The sequence below is a fragment of the Mercenaria mercenaria genome, chromosome 6 (genome assembly GCF_021730395.1).
Source record: "Mercenaria mercenaria strain notata chromosome 6, MADL_Memer_1, whole genome shotgun sequence".
Classification (NCBI taxonomy): Eukaryota; Metazoa; Mollusca; class Bivalvia; order Venerida; family Veneridae; genus Mercenaria; species Mercenaria mercenaria.
The window spans coordinates 38595038-38614789 of NC_069366.1; the positions used below are offsets into that span (position 1 = coordinate 38595038).

A 19752-nucleotide genomic window follows, 5' to 3' on the forward strand; every position below is an offset into this window, starting at 1 on the left:
GAAACTATGACGACTTGTTTACCATCATAGTCTCCATATGTAGGCAAGACTACATTACTAGAATAGTGATTTTCACTCAGTTATGGCCCTTTTTGACATAGAAATAAGTTATGTTTAGCGTACCATTCCATGTTTTGTCTAGGCTGTTTGATATATGGCTTTGAAACTTTAAGTATTTGCTTTCCATCATGGTCTCTATGAGTAGACAAGAGTACATAACTTTTCTACTCACATCTTTTTAGCTAGACCATTCAAAAATAACTAGAAACCCACACCTACATTAATTCTTCAACAGACAACTCTTGTTTGTCTTCCTATACGAATTACTATTGAATTTTATCGTAATAAGTTGCTGGAAAAGTTAGGTGAAAAGCGAGTAGGTGGGTTCATTATTAAAGTGAAGAAAGGGCTATAACTCAATAAAACCATCAGTCTAGAACAAACGGTTATGAATAAAAATTGTCAATTGTGAATAGCGCTATAGTATTTGGACTCGGATGCCTATATGTTACAACATAAAAATCGCTTTGAACACGGAGTGTTCAGGTTTAAAATGAGGCAGTGTCCCGGTGCAGGAATATAAATAAAACTTCTGAAAATTCTCGGCTAAAACTTTCGATTGAATAATATTTCATTGTTTTTGGATACATTCACTGTATTAATACATAATGGTAAACAAAAGCAAATGGGTTGGTCTACATGTATTTACAACATTACAATTCAGCTCTTCCCAAGTGCATAACATTAATGTCAAATGTAAAATGAAGTTAAATTCAACTTTCTTTAAAGTTGTTATGTATCATTATGCAGTAATGATAATAATAACATGAAAATGATAATAATAATGATAATAATAAAAAAAAATTATTATTATTATATAATAATATAAACAACAGAAATAGTGTAGTGATAATAGGCCTAAGCATAAGATAAAAAGAAAATTCGCCTTGAATTGAGTTTGTAAATTATGTAATTGCCTCCCTTGTCGGTGAAAATATATTTCGATATCAATCTTAAAACAAACAAATATTCTCTACTATGTTTCTTCTTTATAGAAATAGTGTTCTGTTTCTTCTGTTCTGAAGTGCAACCACACACTGGATTTTCCCTGTTGTTAATATCTCTCATTTGTTTCGTACACATAGCCAGTACCGTCTGTCACCGCATAGCCAGTACCGCCTGTCACCGTATAGCCAGTACCGCCTGTCACCGCATAGCCAGTACCGCCTGTCACCGCATAGCCAGTACCGGCTGTCACCGCATAGCCAGTACAGTCTGTCACCGCATAGCCAGTACAGTCTGTCACCGCAAAGCCAGTATAGTCTGTCACCGCAAAGCAAATACAGTCTGTCACCGCATAGCCAGTACCGCCTGTCACCGCATAGCCAGTACCGCCTGTCACCGCATAGCCAGTACCGTCTGTCACCGCATAGCCAGTACAGTCTGTCACCGCAAAGCCAGTACAGACTGTCACCGCATAGCCAGTACAGTCTGTCACCGCATAGCCAGTACCGCCTGTCACCGCAAAGCAAATACAGTCTGTCACCGCATAGCCAGTACCGCCTGTCACCGCATAGCCAGTACCGCCTGTCACCGCATAGCCAGTACCACCTGTCACCGCATAGCCAGTACAGTCTGTCACCGCATAGCCAGTACAGTCTGTCACCGCAAAGCCAGTACCGTCTGTCACCGCAAAGCAAATACAGTCTGTCACCGCATAGCCAGTACCGCCTGTCACCGCATAGCCAGTACCGCCTGTCACCGCATAGCCAGTACCGTCTGTCACCGCATAGCCAGTACCGCCTGCCACCGCATAGCCAGTACCGCCTGTCACCGCATAGCCAGTACCGCCTGTCACCGCATAGCCAGTACCGTCTGTCACCGCATAGCCAGTACCGTCTGTCACCGCATAGCCAGTACCGTCTGTCACCGATTAATTATAATAAGGAATACTATGGAATTCAAAAGAGTTGGTAACTGACAATTTTGATATTCAGTTAATAGTATAATTTTATCACATACGGAATAATGTAATGAAAGTTAATTTTAATATGCTTGGCTAAAATTTCAAAATCGACATGGTTTCTTAAATTCTATGGGCATAAATCATTGATAACGGGAAAAAATATGTAAATATGTTGATAGAGTATCATTTTTCCCCTTTGAATATTAAAATCATCTTTTTTTATTCTGTGATCAGAAAGAGAAATCCAAACTATTTCGTTTAAAATTCGTTCTATTGATATACTGAATGAGTTAACCTGCTATGTAACAAGCAATTGTTTTGATCATATTGATATTTTTCTAATATAGGGTCGGTTTTAAAGAAAATTCAGTTTCGTTTGTTTCTAAGGGTTAAACGGTTATTTAACGATACCATTATATACCTGCAGGTATCTTTTTTTTACCTGTAAGTAGCATTTGAATAGCTGAATAAAAAGAGCATGCCTATTAGTTTGAAAGACATACTCCAGATTGCTGATCCTGTGTAGTAAAATTATAGTTCAACCTCTTTTATTTTGAGAGTCTGAAGGTAATACAGGATGTTGATATCTATAAAAAACATAAAGAGTAAATGTTTGGATAAGGGGTGTGTGTGTGGTGGGGGTGGAGGTGTGTGTGTGTGGGGGGGGGGGGGGGGGGGGAAGAGTAAGTAAATCAACACGATTAGATGTATGCTCAATAGGCCATATAAGTATTGACCATAAGACATAGATCTGTTTATAGCTTTGCTAATACTGGCAGAAATGCCTTCATATTATTGGCGTTATGCTTTGGGTACATTCTCTAACGATGAGCTCTTAACTGCAATCTTCTATTTTATACGGTACGAAAACACAATATTCAATATCGATTTCATGGAAATGGAAAATGTCATAAACAACAACAACAACAACAATAATAATAATAATAATAATCAACATGCATACTCACAATACAACATGGTACAAACCTTCTTTTCCCTCCTTATCTTTATCTTTTTGGTAAGCAGTTAGCTGTGCATCTTCAGAGAACGGGTTTTCCTGAACGTTTGCAGCACGCCGTCCTGTTAAGTTCGAGCCTAACAGTAATCCCCTTAGGTTTCCATAGTATGACGCAAACTTCTCTGTCAAAGATGCTCTGAATGTAGAAATATCATTTATATCAACAAAAATATAGGTGTATATCTAATAGTTTGATTAAAATGTTTAAGCTCCATTAATCCTGCGTTTTCAAATAAATAATAGTATTGATCAATAACCTACCTGGATATTTAGACTATTTTCAACTACACTTGCTTTTCTCGAGTCAAACAGAACCCGTGAAAGTGCTCTGATGTTCAATATTATAATATTATTGACAATATACGGCTGATTTCTTTTTTATGAATGTATAACCGTTGCATTTGCAAAGTCACGTGCAACTTGAATGACTTTATAGCTTAAAATTTGATATTATATATGAACCCAGAAAATACAGAAATGAATCCTTATGAATCGACAACCAAACATCTACCTAAGCCATTCAGTTGGTTTCATGCAGTTCATATGGGAAAATTAGACCCATCGTCACATGATCGTGAAAATCACTATTAAAGCCGAAGGTAAATCGGCTGTTGAGACTGTTCGGTAGATTTCAGTCTACTCCGTTATTTTAGGCCGATGTCTAACAAGTAATCCATTCTCCGCCAATGTACCGTTACATTAATACTTTTGATCATATGGATTTAGGAATATTGTCAAGTCTAATTTACAGTGATTGCAAAGATAAACTAGAACATAAATTGGAACTAATCGGAACCTAAATGTTATTTGGTGGATTAATCAGAATACCTTCGTAACGGTATTCTCAACAAACACATTATTATAACACGGAATAATCACTTTGCAAAAATAAATTCAACTATCTTACAATGAGATAGAAGCTCGCTTTTACAATACATTGTTTGATGATCATGATTATCAAATAAAGGTTTTAAAGCCCTGCTCCGCGGCTATTCAAATTCTATTGTGTGTATGCAACCCAATGATTACAATAGGTAACAGTTGACGGTCACGCGCCACACTTTAACACGCAAAACCACAGGTATATAGAACTGTATATAAAATAGACTCTATTTTGACAGGCGTCAGTGTTCATATATAGACAGGATTTTCATGCTTTTTCAGTGACAATTTAAGGTTAAAAGGTAGGACTGGAGCAGGTCTTTAAGGTATTAGGCCCCTAATAGTAATGTTTAAAAATGGCATTTGCTTGATATATTCTTACAGTTGACCGTGCTTTTACATTGTGTTGCAAATTTTTAAAAACTTTTATCGTGCCGTTTTTTATAAATTATTGGCCAGTTTTTCAACTATTAAGTAATGACTTAAGCCGTGTCGGATTTATTTACAACGATTAAGTCAGCACGTGAATAACGGGACTCGACAAAAGTTAAACCTTCGATTGGAATTTTCTACTTTGAGCGGTGTCAGCAATGGCTTATCTTTCTATTGTTATTTTAAACCTGGGGCATAGGTGGTTTAAGAAAAGATGCAGGCGGAATATTTAGACATGGATTTAAATTTCCAGTATGAAGTTAAAGCAGAAATGTTGAGGAGGGAGGGAATGATACGGGACTGAGCAAACCCTTTCGTTATGTACGACGATTTGGACTTTTGGATAGATTTCGTCTCAGTAAAGCTAGTGTTACAGATGTTTTGCTTTATAAAAAAAAGACTTAAACCAACAGCGACTCCGACGCTGGGGCGAGTGCAAAAGCTCATTTTTTATTCGAAAAGTCGATCTCAAAATGTAACAGATTCAACACTTCAGTTTTAACATTACCAAATTCGCTACGTTTGTACACGTTTCAAAATATACGTGCAAGCATAAATATATAAGTGCATGTATTTAATAATAAGTACATGTAACGTACAAATATGTAGTTGAACATATATATAAAGATACGCACGTCTGTGTATATACGTCTCCTTTCAATGACGTGTGGATTTTTGAAATTCATGCGTTTGTTGTGCAGCTGAAAATCGGTATAATTCATTTGTAGAAAAATAGTCTGAATAAAAAAGTATACGATGAAGATTCAATACAGAAATTTAATAACTTTTGTAAAAGACCAGATCAACGAAAAAAAAGTGTAAAATATCTAATTATGTATAAGTTGCAATTCTTTCAATTCTTTGTTTTTATGACACTTGTCAAAACTTTATTGTTGTCTAAACTTTGACACATTTATGCACTTTAATCTTTAATAGTCCAGAATGTGCTAAAAGGTTTCTAAATGTATTTATGATAAGGTCATTGTGACGTCTGGATAATTTAAATGTTAAGACTTCCTAACTGATAAGGTGTTGATTGCTGTCAAAATTTGTTAATATTCTAAATACTTGTAATTTTATTACCATGTATGCTTTCTTGAATTTGATTGGTTTATACTGTTAATTACAGTCACAATAAGGGTCATTTTAATTGGTCAGTTATTATATGGTGAGAAAAATATATTTTCAAGACAGCAGATTTTTGAGGAGAATAGATTTGGATTTCCAAGTAGAAACATCGTGGTTTTCCACTAGAACACTAGAATTGTTAATACTTAAACCTTTTTTCTAATTGTTATATAATACGGATAACCGTGTGAAAATTGTTATTTGTTGACTGTGTGGTTCTCCACCGAAGAAAAATAAAGAAGATAATCTGGAACTGTGTTTTATCATTTGGACATAATAAGTAATGCCATAGTGCCGCAGAATTAAAACATTCAATAATATTTTTCGGCATCACACGTGGTGGGAAAGGGGGTCTTTCCCAACCTCTCAATTTAGCGAGCGAGATATTAAAATTCCCCACGGAAAACAAAAATGATTAGAAGTGGATTGCCATTCAGAATTTCTGTGTCATGTGGAAAATGTGGACTTTACCATGTTAACGAAAAGGAGAAGTGTTGTGCACAAAAGGCGAGATGCAACAAATGTAATAAAACTGGACATTTTGCTCGAGTTTGTCTTCTTCCAGCAGCCAGGCAAAAGTCGGAAATGTCAAAACAACGTGATAAAGAACGCATGACAGCATTCATTAATCGCAAGACAGCAGAATGTATCTTACCATTCTACAATGAAGAAGATGCCTTCTTTCAGCACAACATAACGAACAACGCTGTAAGTCGAGTTTCTCTTGCAGAATTTCAGAAGTTAAAATCATCAGCTGATTCTTTGTCTAAAACCATTAATGGTATGAAATCAGAGAATGTGTCTCTCATTATGAAAAATCAAAGACTGAAAAGCTTTAATGAACAACTGCAGAATGAACTTTCTATCAGTAAATCAAAATTAAAGAATCTACGAGAAACATCTGCATGCGAGATCAACTCACTAAAAGAAAAGTTAACAGTCGCAACTCCTAAACTTGAGAAAATGGACAGAATTATTGAAGAACTTAAGAAACTAAATAATGATTATGAAAAGCTGAGACTTATGCACAACAAGAAAGCTTATGAAATAATGATTATGGAGTCAACCAAGAACGATCAAATAGATGACCTTAAATCAGAAAACAACACTTTGAAAAATGAACTTGCGCAGCTTCAAAAACAAACCAAAAATCAGCCTAACGAAAGAGGAAATCAACGTTTTCAGCATGTACATAATGGAAACCCACATCACGATCCCTCAGATACCCAGTGCAGAGTGTGGTTCCCCAAAGCACAAAGAGGAGGCCAATCCTATCGTGGACGAGGTCAAGGGCACAGAAGACAATGCCGGCATAATGAACACTACTGAAATCTAATAAGTTGTTTACAAAAACAGTAACATAAATGTATTATTTAGTGGATGGTACTTATGCTTTTCAGCCATTTCGGTGCTTTATATTCACAATACATTTCTGTAAAGCTGACTTAAGGTAAACAATATCTAATTTGGTTAACTGGTAGTTATATATTAATGCATGGTACATTACCACATTTCACAGGAGTGAAATAATCTTAAAGGAGGGAGAAGTGTTGTGCAGCTGAAAATCGGTATAATTCATTTGTAGAAAAATAGTCTGAATAAAAAAGTATACGATGAAGATTCAATACAGAAATTTAATAACTTTTGTAAAAGACCAGATCAACGAAAAAAAAGTGTAAAATATCTAATTATGTATAAGTTGCAATTCTTTCAATTCTTTGTTTTTATGACACTTGTCAAAACTTTATTGTTGTCTAAACTTTGACACATTTATGCACTTTAATCTTTAATAGTCCAGAATGTGCTAAAAGGTTTCTAAATGTATTTATGATAAGGTCATTGTGACGTCTGGATAATTTAAATGTTAAGACTTCCTAACTGATAAGGTGTTGATTGCTGTCAAAATTTGTTAATATTCTAAATACTTGTAATTTTATTACCATGTATGCTTTCTTGAATTTGATTGGTTTATACTGTTAATTACAGTCACAATAAGGGTCATTTTAATTGGTCAGTTATTATATGGTGAGAAAAATATATTTTCAAGACAGCAGATTTTTGAGGAGAATAGATTTGGATTTCCAAGTAGAAACATCGTGGTTTTCCACTAGAACACTAGAATTGTTAATACTTAAACCTTTTTTCTAATTGTTATATAATACGGATAACCGTGTGAAAATTGTTATTTGTTGACTGTGTGGTTCTCCACCGAAGAAAAATAAAGAAGATAATCTGGAACTGTGTTTTATCATTTGGACATAATAAGTAATGCCATAGTGCCGCAGAATTAAAGAGGACGTGGTTATTTCAGAAGATAACAAAAAGTGATAGTTGGTGCGTTGACTAAAATTACAAAGACTGGAATTTATAGTTCAAATTTATAAAAAAAAAAAATTCTTCCTTTTTGATAGCGGTGTTAAGATTCAAAAATTTGATAATTTCTAAAAATATTATAATAAACATATGTATATTATTTATATTTCATTTCACGGGAGTGAAAAAAAAAATAGAAGAGGGGGTGATGTCATGCGGTGACATTAGTGTTTAAAACTTTCAAATAATTTGTTTTAAAATGTTTAAAAATAGTTGAATGTAAAATCTCGAACTTTGTTAATAATAATTTAAAAGAACAAAAAGAATTTACATGCTGCATTATAAAAATGTTTTATTTCTTACTAAACATTGATAAGATTTTGCAGTGTCAAACTAATTGCTATTATACGTCTGTTAATGGTCTTATTGCATTTTATTACATAATCTTTATATCTGTTTAGTAAGATAATAATCTTTTGACACGCAGACAAAGGTCCCTGGCCCCGTGAAATCACGTGAAATCTCACTAGGTATCGCGATATGCGAGATTTGTTGCTAGGGGACATGTAGGTTTACTGCAATATTATTGGTTGATTTTATTGTTGTCATGAACATCATAAAAAGTCAATAATAATTGTGGACAGAAGAGTTTTACCTACGAAATAAGAAGGACATATACTTCTGTGTTTCATGTCGAGATATCCGACTAGATAATTACAAAGTTTTAATTAATTTAATTGTGTTTATAGAAATTATTGTTATTATGTGGACATCCATATATTGTTGTTGAAAACTGAATAAAAGAAGAAACAGAATCTGGATTTTGCTAATTCCCTCAATTAAGCAGACTTAAGCTAAACACTTAAAAAAAAAAAAATTCCCCAAAGAAACTTTCACGTAACACGCGCAGCGTTACACGTTTGCAAGTGCAATTTGGGTACCTATACTATAAATTCAAATTTACAAATGCATATTACACGTGTTATGTACATGAAAGGTGGAACATTTAGGAATAATGAAAACAATAAGGCAATGAGCAAACATAGGAATGCTTGTAGTCTTACCTTGAAATAAATTCACCTTTTTTCCCAGCAAATGTTTTTGGTTTTTTTTTTCATTCATTATACGGGCGCTAGTGCTTCTGTGTTTTAATGTGTCTTTGTATTTTTCTATTGGCCAGTTTTTCAACTATTAAGTAAAGACTTAAGCTCCGGCTTAAGCCGTGTCGGATATATTTACAACGCTTAAGTCAGCACGTGAATAACGGGGCTCGGCAAAAGTTAAACCTTCGATTGGATTTTTCTACTTTGAGCGGTGTCAGCAATGGCTTATCTTTCTATTGTTATTTTAAACCTGGGGCATAGGTGGTTTAAGAAAAGATGAAGGCAGAATATTTAGACATGGATTTAAATTTCCAGCATGAAGTTAAAGCAGAAATGTTGAGGAGGGAGGGAATGATACGGGACTGAGCAAACCCTTTCGTTATGTACGACGATTTGGACTTTTGGATAGATTTCGTTTCAGTAAAGCTAGTATTAGAGATGTTTTACTTTATAAAAAAACTTAAACCAACGGCGACTCCGACGCCGATGCCGACGCCGATGCTGGGGCGAGTGCAAAAGCTCTATTTTTATTCGAAAAGTCGAGCTAAAAATGTAACAGATTCAACTCTTCAATTTTAACTTTGCTAAATTTGCTACGTTTGTACACGTTTCAAAATATACGTGTTTGCATAAATATATAAGTGCGCAAAAATATGTAGTTGAACATACATATATGGATAAGCACGTCTACATATATACGTCTCATTTCAATCACATGTGGATTTTGAAATTCAGTGGAGTTTGAGTACCTATACTATTAATTTAAATTTACAAATGCATTCCTAATTACAAGTGCATATTGCACGTGTTTTGTACATGGAAGGTGGAACATTTAAGAATAATGAAAACAATAAGACAGTGAGCAAACATAGGAATGCTTGTAGTCTTACCTTGAATTAAATTCACCTTTTCCCAGCAAATATTTTTTTTTTCATTCATTAGACGGGCGCTAGTGCTTTTATGTTTTAATGCGTCTTTGTATTTTTCTATGATTTCTATGAGAATTTCTTTTTCGAAAGTAGTAAATCACCAAAGTAACACGTTTTATATATGTAAAAATACAGCGAAACGGTCTGATGACTGTATCTACATGTTCATAGTGTGTGACCAAGGCTTCGCTAATACATCGCAAATATACCCGCCGAGTATTAGTAAAAATCCGTTAGAAAACAAGGTTGAGCGATGGCTGAACTAACACTGGTTTGAGCCTTTCTTAGTGCTAGAGTTGAAAAACTGGCCATATGATTTCTATGAGAATTTCTTTTTCGAAAGTAGTAAATCACCAAAGTAAAACGTTTTATATATGAAAAAAATATGCGAAAACGGTCCGATGACTGTATCTACATGTTCATAGTGTGTGACCAAGGCTTAACTAATACATCGCAAATATATCCGACGGGTATTAGTAAAAATCCGTTAGAAAACAAGGTTGAGCAATGGCTTAACTAATACTGGTTTGAGCCTTTCTTAGTGCTAGAGTTGAAAAACCGGCCATTTGTGTAATTTATGGTATTTCCTCAAGCTCAAGTGGCGACAAATTTCAAAGTGATGACCTTTATCTAAAATATTTACAGAGAATTCATTATACCATTATTTTTTATGAAAGAAACATCAAACTATTGGTAAACAATTATAAAACTTAAAATAAAACCGTCAATATCATTTTTTCTAGGGTGCCTCAAGTAAACGGGTTTAATGCGACAGAATTCTAACTCCACCATTGAAAAATTAAGGTCGAATGCTGTGGGTCTGTTTTGAATTTTGCTCACTTCATTCAAAAATAACCTTTAGGCAGAATTAAAGCCTACCTACATTTCTTCCACAATGTGTAATCTAAAGATTGAAGGCAAAATAAAGAACTTTTACCGTATGTAACTCAGTATTTTTAAAGATGTCTAACTCTAACCTTTCTGTTTCAGAGGTAAATTCACTTTGAACAGCAAGAAATCATTTATCAAATGATTTTCCCCACTTTTATGCAATAAATCAATAACAAGTCTTGAAAGAAGTGAAAACTTACTAGAAAAAAAAAAGGAAAAGAAGGGAAAAAAAATTGGTCCCAGTGTGGTTTGAACCTACGCCCCCCCCCCCACCCCCCCAACCCTGAAAATTGCAGTCAAAGTAGGTTTATGGTAGGAATTGAATACTCTTCAAAAAGAAGGTACTCTATTATGGGCCTAATACCTTAAATAGTGTTCTGTGTAATCAAATAACTGCACATTTATTATTATGTCGTGAGTCGCGGCACCGTCTTCAATATCCAACTAGCTTTGAATCTTATGCCAACTCGAAGATCGAAATTCAAGTTCATAACTTGTCGAATTTTGATCTCAAACTACACATGAAGATCGAAAAACGTCTAATTTTAAAATATGTCTCTAGTACAGCGTCGTAAGTTCTATAACTGTGTCATGTCTCTAGTACAGCGGTGTAAGTTCTATAACTGTGTCATGTCTCTAGTACAGCGTCGTAAGTTCTATAACTGTGTCATGTCTCTAGTACAGCGTCGTAAGTTCTATAACTGTGTCATGTCTCTAGTACAGCGTCGTAAGTTCTATAACTGTGTCATGTCTCTAGTACAGCGTCGTAAGTTCTATAACTGTGTCATGTCTCTAGTACAGCGTCGTAAGTTCTATAACTGTGTCATGTCTCTAGTACAGCGTCGTAAGTTCTATAACTGTGTCATGTCTCTAGTACAGCGTCGTAAGTTCTATAACTGTGTCATGTCTCTAGTACAGCGTCGTAAGCTCTATAACTGTGTCATGTCTCTAGTACAGCGTCGTAAGTTCTATAACTGTGTCATGTCTCTAGTACAGCGGTGTAAGTTCTGTGTCATGTCTCTAGTACAGCGTCGTAAGTTCTATAACTGTGTCATGTCTCTAGTACAGCGTCGTAAGTTCTATAACTGTGTCATGTCTCTAGTACAGCGTCGTAAGTTCTATAACTGTGTCATGTCTCTAGTACAGCGTCGTAAGTTCTATAAATGTGTCATGTCTCTAGTACAGCGTCGTAAGTTCTATAAATGTGTCATGTCTCTAGTACAGCGGTGTAAGTTCTATAAATGTGTCATGTCTCTAGTACAGCGTCGTAAGTTCTATAAATGTGTCATGTCTCTAGTACAGCGGTGTAAGTTCTATAAATGTGTCATGTCTCTAGTACAGCGTCGTAAGTTCTATAAATGTGTCATGTCTCTAGTACAGCGGTGTAAGTTCTATAAATGTGTCATGTCTCTAGTACAGCGGTGTAAGTTCTATAACTGTGTCATGTCTCTAGTACAGCGTCGTAAGTTCTATAACTGTGTCATGTCTCTAGTACAGCGTCGTAAGTTCTATAACTGTGTCATGTCTCTAGTACAGCGTCGTAAGTTCTATAAATGTGTCATGTCTCTAGTACAGCGGTGTAAGTTCTATAAATGTGTCATGTCTCTAGTACAGCGGTGTAAGTTCTATAACTGTGTCATGTCTCTAGTACAGCGTCGTAAGTTCTATAACTGTGTCATGTCTCTAGTACAGCGTCGTAAGTTCTATAACTGTGTCATGTCTCTAGTACAGCGGTGTAAGTTCTATAACTGTGTCATGTCTCTAGTACAGCGGTGTAATTGTTATTTATTCGTATGTATCAGTTAACGTTTCATATAGTTTATGCTTTGATCGCAATATTTATATCTGCATAAATCAAATACATGTAAAAAGAAATGAAAAACAAAACACAGAAAATGCTGTTTGGGCAGCCTCAGTCAGCGCCGAGACTTTCGATTATGTAGTCATCAATATACACCTGTACGCGTAAGAATACCACATTGTTTTCATCTTGATGTAAGTGTTCCGCACCATTGAGAAGCTATAAAGCTACGATTTGCAGGAATATAACGAAATGCATAGTATATTTATCGCTTTTTATTGTATCTATCATGCATTTACAACTTTTGGCTGAACACCAAACATATTCAGTTTGAAGATGCATGAACAACCTTGATACGTGAATTGTTTAGAGGTGGTGTGTCAGTAAGACAATTTATTGAATGTACCTGGAAATAACACATCGTTGCCTTCTCTCTATACTCGGCACACGAAATGCACCCCCGGTTTATAGTTAAATAACATTGGAGTAACTGATATATATATCAAATAAATGTGTAATTCGTGCGCAGCAGAGAGCAAAATTGAAGTTTCCTGTTGAATAGGCGAATACTTTTTATCAAATATACATTAGGGGTCTGGTTTCATAATCCTGCACTCAAACAAATTTATACGAACAACTTTGATTTCAAAACTGCAGATCTCATGCAAAATCAATCACATTCATGTATGTGTTTTGTACCATACAAAAAGAAACAACAACAACAAAATTCCATTAACTGTCACACGGAATGTCACACTGAATGTCACACTGAATGTTTGAATCACCGAATATATCAGATATATATTTTAACTACAAAAATTACTGATTAGATGCCACCTTGCGAAACAAACTGTAATGGTTAATTAACTCGTTAAAAGATTTGGATAGCAGTGCTAAAATCTTGTAAAACCTTTTACCTTTTTATCAAATTCATCAAAACTTTGAAATGCTCGTAGAATATACTTATTAAATGGTTATACTACATATTGCCCGAGTTCCAGGGGACTGATGGCCAATATAATTTCGACTTTTGGTAAGTGTTTGGCCTGCCGGTCAATAGTCAATGCTATTGCCCGACGTTCGAAGGACAAATGGCCAATAGTTTTTAGTATTGACCGGCAAGTCACTCTAAGTGTTTTATAAAATGACATCAGGAAATGAATTTTCGCAGTTTTTTTTTTTTTTTTTTTTTCAGTAAAAGTGTGTTGAACGTGAATTGGTGGTTTATATAGAGTCATGTAATAAATTGATTTGACTATTACACTTCAACCAAGGTAAAATTGATTTTGGTCTCCATTCCTTTTTTCATTTTAAGTTAACCGTGCAAAACTTTTGTCCTTCAGTATGTATCATTCTGTTATGTAGGCATAATAGACATTTTCAACTGACTTTATCATTCATCTAGAAGGTTTTAAATACCATGCCGTAGAGATAAATAATTACATACTGTAAGATCTTATACGAAAATAAATCTGGAAATTAAAGCTTTTCAGTTCCCCGCTGACTAGATCATTTATTACAGCATTATTACTGGCGAAAGAATATTTCAAACTATTTTCAAAGTCAATGCGGCATTAGGACTGTGTCAGAAAACTGACGTCGGACCGACGGCACAAAAGCTACGTTTGATCGACGACAGAAAATGGATCTTATATCGACGGCAGGAAACCGACGTTGGATCGAAGTCTTAAAAATGGTATTTTCGGCGGAAATACTCAATGTCTGCTTTAAAAACAAGATAAATATGAAGTTAAGTAGAAAGATTTTCCGAATATTATGAACGTTAACAAGATGATGAGATAATATTTTTAACAGGCATAGGTTTGCGGTACATTATACATCCGCGGATATTGTAACTTTTCAGTGTTAGTGAGAAAGAATGAAACTGTTGTCTGTTTGTGTCTGTATTGGTTATACGTCGATCATAATTGTTATTTAAGTAGATGGCTTATCAAGTAATATACTGTTCATCAAAATTTTCGTTCTAATTTACTGTAGCAGCGATACTAAATAGTTTTCTATTTTAAATTAAATTCAGTACAAAATTCAAATGATAAATTCTACACTGTTTTCATATATTTTATCCAGTTCAGTAACTATAAGACATCCAACTCTGTTCTTCTTTTGATGTAAATGGAAGTGAATTGACAATTGAAAGATTTTATAGCGACTTTCAAACTTTTAATGGTGGACAAATGCCCAAGATGTACCTCTGAGTATAATTTCAGGCTGAGAGGGATACCTGGGTAGAACCAAAGACCTTCCGTGAGCAAGTTGGATGCCGAATTCTACGTCACAAAGTTTTGAACCTCAGCCGCGACGGCCAAGCGATAAGTAGTTAGTTGTTAAACCACTTGAACACTTGAAAATGAAGATGTTATCAGAGGTTCCAATGTACAATTTAATGCCAAATTACTGAATTGTTTACCTCGGTTCCGGTTGAATGTCATATTTATCCCTCTTGTTCATATTACAGCCGTTCTAGAAATGTACGATAACACAAAATATGTAACTATTCCTGTATGTATTTCGGAATCTTAAACCGTATCATTTATAGTGTTTTCAAACACAGGTTTAACACTTTAGTTGTTGTTGTCTAGCAACATATATCCAGTCTTCCTCCTACGCTAAGTACGTTATAAGATTTACCTGTACAAAATACCGAGCTGGTGCGAAGGGAGAATATTTCTAGAACCCATTTATGCTTTTCATATTATTATTTATATCATATCAGTTGCGTAGCTTACTACAGACACGTCAGATACGTGCCAACACGTTTCTCTTAAAGATGAAAAATAAGAAAAGGCAAAAACTGCAATAAATAAGTAAGATATATGGCTAAAACTATTCAGCAAATAGAATACATTTGTAACCAGGAAACAGCACAATTTATGTTATTTCACTCAAAAAGTTTCCCTTCGATTTGATTTGCACAAAAAAAATCAAGCATGATACTTGGGGGGAAAAATGCCCAGTGCTACGAACAGACTATGCTGCGGAGTGAATTAACAATTATTTATTTGCAGGCCGGTCGATCTTGGATTGATACAGGTAGGTTAATTGTCGTCACTGGCAATACGAAATATTGCATGGACGTCAATATAGTTTTCAAGGAAGAGCAGGAAGCTTAGAGACATTCTCATAAATATGTCTCAAACCATCATATCTAAGAATAACATAATTATATTGTGCATCAAAATTTGAAGGCGAAAATAGGTTAGGTAAAACTACACATTTAATTTTGCACTTAGATCTACACTAAAGTGATTAGGCCTAAAAAAATTCTTTGTTTCCGGTAACATGCTCAAAAAAATTAGGGTAGGTAGGTCGGAATTTTTTTTTTGGATTTTTTTTATTAAGGGAGACTTTTCGGAAATTATTTTTTTGTGTCAAAAAATGAATACAAATAAGGGGGTTATGCCTTTAGAGCATCAGTAGTTGATTTCTAACATCACTGGCCATGTTTAAAGCACAAGAAAGTGCAGTTTTGCAACTTTTTGTCAAAAAGTTGAAAAAAAAAATCTCCAAGGCCATAAAAACATTTAGGGTCGGGCCAAAAATTTAGGGTAGGTCGGGATACCGGAAACAAACAATTGTTTTACGCCTTATATCATTTGTACTTTGTACTAATCTATTTCTTCATGTGCTACGTTCTATAAATAAATATGTTATTATTATTATTATTAGATTTATCTTTTCCCCATACATCTTGAAAAAAAAATAATTAAACAATATACATGTCTTCTTACACAACGTGTAATAATGCCGAGTTATATTACGAACAGTGTGGATATGTTATTCACTTTTAAGTGAATGTAGAAAGACTGATTATTCTAAAACGTAGAAGCGTTCTTATCATATAAATATTATAAATTCTGTTAAAAACAGCTGACTAGTTCCGCCCAAAATAAGACGTAATTTTGTGCCATTCCCCTATCTGTAACTAAATTAATGATTTTCGTCTTTTTAAAGAATGTCGGTAAAAAGCTATTCATAGCTTATGTTCCATTTGTTAAAACATGTTCGCCAATAAATAAAGTACTAAGCGTTCAATTTAATATGTAAAGAACATTTACAATAGCAGAAACAAGAAAATATTTTATTTAAAATTAAAAAAATATAATCCATCGCCTATATATTAACTGGCTGGTAAGCTCTGTTTACCAAAGTAGCGTGTCTGCTGCCACAATATATATGCAGTGCGCACATATACAGTTGTTTTGAAGTGTGCATTAAGTTTGTTGTTGTTGTTGTTTTTTTTGTGGGGGGGGGGGGGGGGGGGGCGGATATATAGCAAATGTAATTATTATCTTTGAATGGCAAAATAAAAAATATTTACTTTATTTTTGGTCAAATTATGGCTTGAAATGCTCCTATAATGCAACTGCAATGATATAGAACATCAAAATTTTCCGAGGGGGCACGCCCCTGAACCCCTGTAGGTATTAGTGCATAAACAAAAGTTTGGCAGGCTCCAACCCTGCGTGTCTGACTGATGAGGTGTGAAACCCTACGCTAACTGTTACAGGTCAACACTGATATTAAGCATGTTACTATTACTATTTAAATATCATATATTTGAACATACTGATCAAAACTTTTAACACCCTCCTGGATCTTTCAGCAATAATTCTTTTAATGCTATTATAAAATTTCCTACATTTTAGCAATATGTTATTGATGAAATATTAAGATTTCAACAAAATTGATTTGTGTAAAGACATCGTTTCATTTATCTTACGAGAGTGTACCAACATTTGAAAAGTCACAAATATACACATACAAGAAGTGTTTTTATATACAATGGATAAATATCATTTATAAGGATTCAGAAGTGTAGACACCGACATATCACATGGCCAAATATGAAACCAAATTCAAACTAAATTCCTAAGATACGACAAGACAAACATGTTATTTTGTCAAAATTTTCCGTCTGATAACGAAGTTCGCTCGTTTCTAACTTTAAGATATTTATGTGTATTTTTGTTTGTAAAATTTGGTTAGGGCGGTAGAATCACAGGAGCTATTATACTATGCCCGAGTTTGTGAGTAATTTTTAAAAGTTGAGATTATGGAAAATTCGGATCATATTCATAAAGGCCGTAAGCTCTGTCAATACATAAAGGCCGGATAAGGCAGAAAAATCTGCGTTCCCGACCTCGAGCTCCTGTGGGTAGAATAAATAACTCCATTCCGAGTAGTTATAACAGGTAGTGGATGTCATTTAAATAAGTGAAAACAAACCATACTTCTTCTTCTTCTTCTTCTTGTCGTTCGCAATTACATACCTTAATAGAACGACTAGTCTATAAAGTTTATTTCACTAATAAATACAAAACCATTATTCAACTCCCATTGGATTTTCAATCGTAAATGACGTAATGATTGCGCCTCGACCTTCCCTCCGTCAAACAGTTCACAATTTTTCAATCTTATTTATCTAAAATTATAGCAATTTATGCTGATATAACAGTAGAAATAGGTACATGTATATAATTAAAGGGTCATTAATTAAAACAATGCATTCTCGTGGAATTTGCAAGACTGGAGCCGAGAGCGCCTTGCAGGATCCAGACCTGGCAAAAACCACCCGAGCCGAGAGCGCCTTGCAGGATCCAGACCTGGCAAAAACCACCCGAGCCGAGAGCGCCTTGCAGGATCCAGACCTGGCAAAAACCACCCGAGCCGAATAAAACATTGCAGATCAAGGTACTTTTAGTAATCCACATACTGAGCTGGCGAAACAGCATGTCATGAGAAAATGTAATCCCGATGTTCACGTGGAAACCGGAGCCAAACTAGCTATCTCCTGATATTTATTTCACACAGACAAATTTTAGATTTTACAGCGACTTTCAAGTTTTTAATGGTGGACAAATACCCAAGGTGTACCTTTGAGTATAATTTCAGGCTCAGAGGGATACCTGGGTAGAATCAAAGACCTTCCGTGAGCAAGTTGGATACCGAATTCTACGTCATAAACAAATCATGAACCTCAGCCGCGACGGACAAGCGATAAGTAGTTAGTTAGAAAAAGTGATGATATTGTACTTTTATGTACTTTTAAGAGCCACCAACAACCTAGTGACTTAACTTTCTTGCAACACGAAGTGCGTGCAAAGCATTCTGATAATACTGGTATAACACAGCTATCAGTAAAATGACAGGTAGACAATTTAGAACCTGCCTGAATTACTTTGTTTTCACAACTTCGTCTGCAAGCTTTTACAGTCGATCTGTTTTCACTAAAGTTTTAAGAAACATAGATAATTAATAATTTGGCGTTGATCTGATAAAATAAGTTTTCAGTGTTGTTATATTTTCTCGTTCTTTGGGATTATGGAGTCTATTCAATAAATGTGTAATAGAGTTCCGCTTAAGCCGTTGCTAGGGGACGTGAGGGGTGTTGTACATTTCATTACTTCTCATTAACAGACTCAGTCAAACCGAGACTGTTATTATTCTGCCTGGTTTCATTCTTTGCTTCCAAAGGATCTTTTTAACTATCACAACAGCAATCAATAAGTGCCGTGTAGCGGCTCACAGTATTAAGTCTCCTCGTACTTGGATTCAGTGTTGTTATATTTTCTAGTCCTTTGGGATCATGGAGTCCATTCAATAGACGTGAATAGAGTTCCATTTAAGCCGGTGCCAGGGGGCGTGAGAGATGTTGCACATTTCATTTCCTCTTATCAACTCCTGTATGAAATTTTACAGCATAAAAGACCTCTTGGTTCAAAATTACAGTCATGATTATTTCAAATTACCACCTGTAGATTTCATATAACAACATTGATATTACAGCTGTAGACTTCAATTTACAGCCGTAAAACGACTGTAAAACAGTTTGAAATATGCAAATGAGAAAAATGAAAAAGTTACAGCTGTGAAACGCCTTAAAAGTTACAGCTGTAGAAATATTATAGGTGTTGAAAAAAAGAAGGACATTATTTTAAGGAACGAAAGCAGAGATACAAAAAGTTTTAGGATGAATTGTAATTCTCTAGAAAGAATAGCATCTGCTACAAAAATGGCAAAATAAATAATCTTGTAAGTAATAAAAATAATCGCGAACTAAAAAGTGCTTTCTGTGAGAGCTTTTCGACTTTAGAATGGACATATTTCGAGTTCGGCGATCTATCCAGAAATACGCCATTTTCTGAGCGCAATCCTACCAAAATGATCTTAGATATCAAAGACAACTAGTTGGTCGTTTATCAAGGAACAGTCGCTTGGGTTTGGTTTTCAAGCCATTTGAAAATACGCTTGCTGTGAAAGCATTGCGG

At 34.8% G+C, this 19752-nt stretch overlaps 1 protein-coding gene across 1 annotated transcript in view; it reads right to left on the bottom strand.

Moving 5' to 3' along the window:
- LOC123549111 (hemocyte protein-glutamine gamma-glutamyltransferase-like) overlaps positions 1-15127 on the bottom strand; it is a 28209-nt gene extending 13082 nt beyond the window's left edge. The window contains exons 1-4 of the mRNA XM_053546766.1: positions 14892-15127; positions 2954-3120; positions 2388-2408; positions 1140-1923 (exon numbers count right to left, since the gene is read on the bottom strand). Of these exons, the coding sequence (XP_053402741.1) occupies positions 1140-1923; positions 2388-2408; positions 2954-3120; positions 14892-14932 (1013 nt within the window). The 5' untranslated portion in view covers positions 14933-15127. The remainder of the gene's footprint in view (positions 1-1139; positions 1924-2387; positions 2409-2953; positions 3121-14891) is intronic.
- Between the last annotated feature and the right edge of the window lie 4625 nt (positions 15128-19752).